General features: G+C 41.5%; 1 protein-coding gene across 1 annotated transcript; it reads left to right on the top strand.

The window, feature by feature from the left end:
• Positions 1-369: 369 nt before the first annotated feature.
• Positions 370-6,588, top strand: LOC308101949 (putative ferric-chelate reductase 1). The gene is made up of 7 exons (XM_080451502.1): positions 370-530; positions 674-865; positions 1,234-1,329; positions 4,150-4,294; positions 5,288-5,443; positions 5,967-6,286; positions 6,349-6,588. The coding sequence occupies exons 1-6, from the start codon at positions 387-389 to the stop codon at positions 6,008-6,010; spliced, it is 777 nt and encodes a 258-aa protein (XP_080307628.1). The 5' UTR covers positions 370-386; the 3' UTR covers positions 6,011-6,286; positions 6,349-6,588.
• The last annotated feature ends 1,775 nt before the right edge of the window (positions 6,589-8,363 follow it).

An 8,363-nucleotide genomic window follows, 5' to 3' on the forward strand; every position in this document is an offset into this window, starting at 1 on the left:
GGACCAATGCGCCTAATGCCACAACGGCAGCAGGAACTACCGCGCCTAGTACCACAATGGCAGAAGAGACTACCGTGCCAAGTGCCACAACGGCAGCAGGGACCAATGCGCCTAATGCCACAACGGCAGCAGGAACTACCGCGCCTAGTACCACAATGGCAGAAGAGACTACCGCACCCAGTGCCACAATAGCAGAAGAGACTACCGCAACCAGTGCCACAATGGCAGAAGGGACTACCGCGCCCAATGCCACAATGGCAGCAGAGACTACCGTACCCAGTGCCACAATAGCAGAAGAGACTACCACACCCAGTGCCACAATAGCAGCAGAGACTACCGTACCCAGTGCCACAATAGCAGAAGAGACTACCGCACCCAGTGCCACAATGGCAGAAGAGACTACCCTGCCCAGTGCCACAATAGCAGAAGAGACTACCGCGCCCAGTGCCACAATAGCAGAAGAGACTACTGCAACGGTCGCTACTACTGTAGCTGCACTGGTACCCAACACCACAGTGGAGGCTCTCTCGGTAGGTGATTGTAGAATATAGAATGAATAGAATAGAATAGAATAGACTGGCAGTGCTAGCAGCCTTGGTATGACTCACACACCTTGTGCGAGCCACACCTTAAGTGACCCTTCTCCCTCTCCTCCCCACACACCCACATAAAGATATCCATCAACAGGACCGGTTGCGGTGCCAGCCGGCTCTGCGTGGCAAATCCTGCCAGCTGTGACCCGTCCGTGTCTAGCTCCTGTTTCTTCGCCTCCGTCAGGCAATTGGCCGGACAGAACTTTGAGTTCCAGATCGCCGGAGAGTCAACTGGTTATATTGGCATCCTTCTGTCCACAGACAGCATCGTGGTATGGAAAACCTACTTAATAAAAACTCAATACATGCGCTGCATAGATCCCATGGTGCACGCCTGTCTGTTTTAACCACTTAAACCCCAGCATCCATATCGTGGGGAAAGCTTTTGCAGAAAATAGCCGATCGACAGGATCAAACATTGTCGATCAGCTATTTTCAACAAAACCTTTCCCCACAATAACAGAAAACGGTAAATACACTAGTATAGAGCCCTGAGGGACTCCGGTCAACCATAATGGGCTTTAAGTGGTTAAGATGAGGCCTAAGGAATCCATCTATCTATCTGTCTGTCTGCTCTACCTTCAATGCATTATAGGCTTATACATACTGTAGGTATTGATTGCTCAATTCTCCCCCTCAGGGTAATAATGATCCAGTCTACATCTGTGGCAACAAAAACAGCGTGATTAAGTTCTACAGTGCCTTACTCAACAACGGAGTTCTGACTTTGTCATCGGTGAGTTTCACCCATGTGTATGTGTAATCACAAATCTTGGTTCTGAATACGAATGATATAACTAAGCTGTAAACTACTGTACTAGTAGCGGCTGGTGGTGATTTTGGGTGGGGGGGGCTACAAGACATCCATTATACTATATGATACTCATAGTTCACCCTGCAGCAACAGCATCACATTCCAGATAGCAAGTTACAGCAATGACACTACTGTAGGCTATCTATACCTTGTTATAGGAAATGCTCCACAACAACACAAGTACCCACAACAAAACGGATCTTCCACTGCTCCAGTGAACGTTGTTTGTAAGTGCAAATACACACACACACACACACAGTCTGTCTGTCTAAGAGTTCTCAACGGGCCTGAAAATTAAGGCCCGGCCCTAACTGGGCCCTACTGGGCCGGGCGGCCGGCCCGAACAATGACCATATATTTAGGCCCAAAAACCCGAAAACCCCATAAAGGTGTCGTTATGTGCTTAATGTCCTCAAAGTCACGCATCTAACAAGCTTTGAACTGAGCAGATTGGATAATGGCCAAAACATCTTGAAAACGTCTACTTTTGCCGATTTTCGAGCTCTCTCACACACACTGTGAGCAGGGGTCATCAACATGTCCGTACACGGACAAACATGTCCGTGGCAAGACATGTCTATGTCCGTGGCACATTTTTTATTTTGAAAAATAAAATCTAGATATAGCCTATATATTTTCTTCATTATAATGTAGAAACTAAAAATGCCTTGAATAACTTTGGTGACTCGTAAAGTAACATGCTCATTTCATGAGTTGCAGGAGATTTTTAGTAGGCCTATTGCACATGGTACCTGTACACACAATTGCATCAGGTGAAGACAACAAGACTAAGCTAAACGAAATGATTGCTAATAACTGCCTCAATTCTGTGAAAATAGCTAAATGTGCTTTAAAAAAAAGGTAATATTACCAGAATCACATAGGCCTAGCCCTAAATATATAATAATGGACTCCTGATGTGCCATATTGTCTACTCTATTCCACAGCGCTACACATTTTAAAACAAGCCACTTATCAAATAAATACAAATATTATTTGGAGGGGAAAAGCCGATCTAAAGCTGGATTATTATTATCCAAATCAATAAATCACAACACATCACAGCATGTTGTGAGCTTGTAGATCAGTCATTTTCTTATCTTTTTATCCTATAATGACATGCCCAAAATTAGGATGTCAGGGTTAAAGTGGTAGCATTACTTTCGAAAACCTGTTGACTGGGAAGTTATCCACTGTATATTGGCAGGTGGCAGTCCTGAGACAGGCATTAAATGTGGCATGGTCCAAGTATATTCCATGTTTGGGATTTCAATAATTGACAACTATAATAACACTCCACAATCATAATCCATGGAAACCCTCCTTCCACAGCCTAGGATCTCCTCCAACCTAAAAGTTAGCTCACGTCTGATCAAAGTTAGGTGCCTTAATCAAACTATTGTGACACGGCATGGCATGCCCTTCATTAATCACTCATCATGTATAAATGATGAGTGAGACAAATATTTTTTGTCTCAAGTTTCCTCGTTCCAGTTCGGTGTAATTGGCATTTTATCCTTGAAGTTTCCGTGAGAAGCATTTAACATGTAATCATTATGTCTAATAAATCAAAAACAAATCAAGTGTAGCTTGTAGGGTGTGTCTTTTTCCTTTGATGTATGTGCATGCCTTGGACTTTCTCATCAACAGAGAATACCTGATCACCTTAATGGAATCCACTAGCTACCATACTTTGCCAAACCAAACCAAATGGTTTAGCTGGTAGAACTTGATCTCCTTCTGTGCTCAAGTAACACTGTCTTTTGAAAAGCCAGCAATCTCTATATTAGCCATAATGTATAATATTAGGCACCCACTCACCTGTGCAGCTAAAGTGGCCCCTTTGAGGTTCAAGCACTGTCTGTACAGACTCAATTATTATTATCCAAAATAATTAGGATTTAATTTGTTGGTCGTTAAGTGGCTCAGTAGTTAATGCAGACATACTATTGTTTTAAAAATGTGCAGCACATTGGAATAGACCCTATGACACATTAGGAGTCTATTAGTATACATTTAGGGCTAGGCCACTGTGTTTTTGATAAGATGATTATTTTGCATGTCCGTGGCAAAAATGAAATATTAATGAAAATGTCCATCACAAGCTGCCAGGGCGATGACCCCTGACTGTGACACACACACACACACACACACACACACACACACACACACACACACACACACACACACACACACACACACACACACACATCGATCATGTTTCTTAACTTTGTCAGATAAATGAAGCAAATCCACAATACCTTTTTGAAGACGGATTAGAAAGTAAATAATCTACAATCCATTTGAATACTGGCGCCTGCCTGTTAATCCTCCTTCACTTTCCCAGAACAAAGCACAGTGAGGGCGGAGCTTGGGGGCTAAAATATATTAGCCCCAATGGTGAGTAAATCAAGCAGGCGTGTCATGTCAGCTGTCAATCACTCAACTCAATGAAAGCCAATGGAAGCTGATTTGGGCTAAAAGAAATCAGCCAATTTTTTTAAAACATATTTTGTGTTTTTCTTGTAACTGTTTGATGCTGTTGCTGCTCCAGGTTCCACCAGCATATACAATAATCTTTTCTAAAACATTTTAATAATAATTTCTCATCTTTATTCCATAAGATAGGGGGGGCTTAGCCCCACTAGCCTATTGATACCAGCCGGCCCTGACTGTACTATAACAACTGTTGTCTTGTTTGAGTCATACTATGCTGAAACTTTGTTTTCTTCTTTTTTTAAGTCGAATGTGAACTCTGTGAAGGGAGGATTGATTGGAACACAGATCCAGTGTACCTTTGCAGCTACCATACCAGATTCATCTACCAGAGCAAGTATCAGAGCAAGTAGCTTCTCCATGGGTGTGAACACTGGCAGTGTCGAAGGCGGTAAGCAAACATCCTTGTAGATGTATACGCTGCCAAAGAGATAACAAAGACTTTCAACAGTGGATATAGCCCAAAAAAAAGCTGAAACAAAGTCTGAACATTCACGCAAATATTTCACTGAGTTAACACCTGGCAAACTTCACAAAATGCCCTGCTTAAACATTTTTTTAAATTATATTATTTGATATAATTAATATATAAATCATGTTGAAAGAAAAATTGTAATTGCAAAATTGTGCCGCCCAGGTCAGAAACATGAGGTGAGACCTGGTCAGGAATTGTTGTTGGTGTGGCTCTAACTCTGCTGGGGTAATTTTCAAAGATTTTTTAAAGTATTTTTCTATCTTGAAAAAAGATGCACCCATCTTTACTTTGATCTACATAGCCTGAGTCAGCTGATCACCCAGTATACGAGGGCGTGTCCAGCATATATAACTCTATGGTCCAGCCTCACAGGCCATCATTGACTTGATTTTGACTACAGATCAGTCAATCTCCAGGAGTGGTGTTATAGAGTAGAGTACGCCCTAAGTGACCACCACACAATTTTCTCAAAACTCGTAAGATACACAAATCTGGTCAATTGTAATACTGTAACATAATCAGATACAGATCTTTGAAAAATTAAACCTGTGTGACCATCTTCAAATGATGAGGGGGGGATTTTTGTTTCAGTTTTCAGCTTTCCCAACTTTTCTCTAACTCTGCAAGCAGTGTGTTGTTTCCCAAACAGTGGGTCGGTTCCCATTTGTGGGCTGCGGATCTATTTTGTTTCCTAAATGTTTTAATTAATTATTGTTATTTTAAAAGATTTTTATGAGCTGAACATTTTTTTTTTTCAAAAAGAACTTCATGAATAAAATAAATATAATCAAAGAAGTTCCCTAGATTAAGAAACAAAATGTTTAAGAAGTAGTGATGAGATCTGCAAGCTCGCAACGCGTCACAATGTACCAAAAATGTGTCTTTAATCTATTGGTTGTGTTCTTATAGACTCTCTTGGAACCCCCACCACCCAACTCCAGAGCAGCGTTGTGAACCTGGCAGACCCCACAAGCAACAACACAGACGTGTCAGGCAGTAACACAACAGCTGCTCCCACCACCGCCACGAGCCACGCCATTCCACTCTGTCAGTCCCTCTCCAAAGGTAAGCTAGAAGACACTGCCATGGCTCGCTGTGTTGTTGTTATTGTTTTTTTAACTACAACTGTGTATTTGTATTTGCTTGTTTCAAATTGTGACGCGTGCATTAAGATCTACCTCGTCTCCACTTGACCCTGTACGTCCTTCTTGTGCTGTTATAAAGCCTGCACTGCACAAGTGTGCTAAGGTGTAAAGGCCAGACCGCACCAATGCAACTAGTCGCAATTCTTTGCAACTCCTTGCAACAAAACCGTTTTAAGGACAGTCCACACCAATGTAACTCCTTGCAACTGCCATTGGGGATAATGGTTGCAAGTAGTTGCATGCATGCAACGGTTTTGTTGCAAGGACTTGCATCTAGTTGCATTGGTGTGGTATGGCCTTAAGAGGGACGTTTACATAAATGACTAATTTTTTTCCCCTCCCTCTTTCTTTCTTTCTTTCTTTCTTACTCACTCACTCTCTCTCTCCTCTCTCTCTCTCTCTCTCTCATTCTGTGACTTTTATGTGCACCTGTTTAAATACAGTTCTTCTGATCATTTTGGGCGTGTTGGTTGTGTCCATGCTCTGAGGAGGTCAGCTCAGAAGACCAGCACAGCTCCGTTGAGGAAGCTCCACTGAGGAAAATCATGACTTTGCCATCACTTTTTCTGATTTACAATAACGCACATACGTCTCATTTATCCAGCTAAGCACCTCTGGAACAAATGGTCTGTTAATCAAACACAAACACACTAATACACCTCAGATTTTGTATGAGCTTAAGAGATGCAATGAATGACGCCAATAATGTAGTGAAAACTGACTATTTACTGTACAACCAATACCTCTGCTTTGATTTACAAATGTGCCGGTATCCAATGCATAATTTCCAATGTGTCCGTGGTCAGAATCACATTTTGTCTTCAGGTGTCAGAAGTTACAAAGAATGAGCGACAGAATGATGTGTTAATTACGTGTTGAAAACGTGCCACGTGTGCATAACTCCGATTTTGTCCAATGCTATTTTATTTCCATGACTAACTTATGAGATTTTCATCTGAAAGCAGCAACCTATTTATTACTATTGTTATTTTGTCTTTTGTAAAAATGGAAGCTCTCAGATGGACTGTTCATGTTGTGTCTGTTTGTGTGGGGTCATCCCTATGTTCCCCGGGTTCTATGTTCCCCGCTTACCAAAGGGGTTATGGTGAGGGTTGGGGGGGGGGGGGATACACAAGAAACAGACCAGCCAGAATATGGCAGATGAATGCCTCTGCACGCCTGTGCAAGTCTGAATATATACGTGTTGGGTGTTTTCTTATAAGTTTGGTATTCCATAAAATGATAAATTCAGGTCGGGATACCGATTTCATCCACAAAGATCCTTTATCACATCGGGATCAAATTGGCATCCCGACATGAAAATATATGTTGTGTTTATCTGAAGTGATGGGGATACCCCTGTTACTGAACTCTTGAGGTTACAGTAAAGATGCATCTAAAAACACATAATGATACTTTTCAGTCATGATTGCTTAATGAGCCATCAGAAAAGGTACACACATGCTTTTTATCCACTTAACCATATTGTTGTACGTCTACGCAATGCGTTGTGAGCGTGTAGATCAGCTATTTTTGTGGAATGTTAATAATTATGACATGCCCAGCATAGGGACGCTAGGATTCATGTGGTTGTGTAGGCCTACATAGCTGTAAAATAAAAGAAGGAAAATAATGCTATCTAACCTAGAAACGATAAAATTATAAATTATCAGCTATTGTTTGATAACAAAATGACTCAAATGATGAAAGTGACAAAAAGTGTACATACAAAATTGGGAGTTATAACACATTTCATATGCAATACAGGCAATTGGTTTAATGAATACAAATACACTCAAATCCATAAAAAGACATTTATAGAGAAATAAAGAAAAGGGACTCAAGCTCACCACCAGGGGGAGTCAATTCCAACAAAATTGGTGCAAGGCATACAAGGTAAACTGACAGAAGGAGACTCGCTCACTGCATAGAGGTTAAGGAAAACTCCTTAACCTCAGTGAGCGAGTCTCCTTCTGTCAGTTTACCTTTTATGTGTTTGAGAGTGACCACCGCACCTGCAGTCAACCTTCACCAAAGGACAAAGAAAGGCACAACAGTTCCCCAACTTCCCCTGTTTTTTTGCAAGGCTTACAACAAATGAGATTCTAACCCACATACTAGGGCAGTGGTTCTCAACCCGTGGGTTAGGACCCCCAGGGGGGTCCCCACATGATTTTTTGGGGGTCCCTATGACAGTGCAGTGAGTGACAATTTAAGGACATTTAAGACTTTTTGAATAACAAAAAAAAGAAGAAAAGAAAAAATAGCATTACTGCTGTGACAAAGGCACATTATATTATTATTCCACTTGACCTTGCATGTTATTGTATTTGATGAATATACATAACATATAACATGTAACATGAAAATTATGAACATTTCCAATTAATGTGAGGGGTAATTGATTACTGTGGATGATTGAATCATTGGTGCCATCCATACAGGGGGGATAGGGGGGAACAAACAAACCTGTGTACTAGTGTGTAAACAAATGAAAAGAGAAGAGAGGAGATCTCCTAGGTGCCAGTATTACGGTATTAGTGATGAAGTTTAAACTAAAGAGTAAACTGCAGCCGAAAGTTAAACGCTGTCGAGCCCAGCGAAGAACGGATTGATGATGCCAGCACAGGATTTATGAATGGGCCGCCGGTCAGCGAGAGGTTTTCTGACGGAACGTGGCAGCAGGGTACATATTCAATGCATGGACTTTACGCTAAATTGAAATTGATCAGGTGTAAGAAGGTCCTACTGTAGGCTATTCCAAAAATATATAAATGCCTTCTTACCCAACTCATTCTGAAGTATTTATGGATGATCGTAAGCACAGTGACCTGAGATCT

Source organism: Gymnoscopelus braueri (assembly GCF_963280865.1).
Source record: "Gymnoscopelus braueri genome assembly, chromosome: 15".
In the NCBI taxonomy this organism is placed as follows: domain Eukaryota; kingdom Metazoa; phylum Chordata; class Actinopteri; order Myctophiformes; family Myctophidae; genus Gymnoscopelus; species Gymnoscopelus braueri.

Bases quoted from the DNA above. Each gene is read 5' to 3' on its own strand.
- LOC308101949 (XM_080451502.1), top strand. From the start codon at position 387: ATGGCAGAAGAGACTACCCTGCCCAGTGCCACAATAGCAGAAGAGACT. The intron at 866-1,233 runs GTATGGAAAACC...TCTCCCCCTCAG, and splicing joins TGTCCACAGACAGCATCGTG to GGTAATAATGATCCAGTCTA. The intron at 4,295-5,287 runs GTAAGCAAACAT...GTGTTCTTATAG, and splicing joins CACTGGCAGTGTCGAAGGCG to ACTCTCTTGGAACCCCCACC.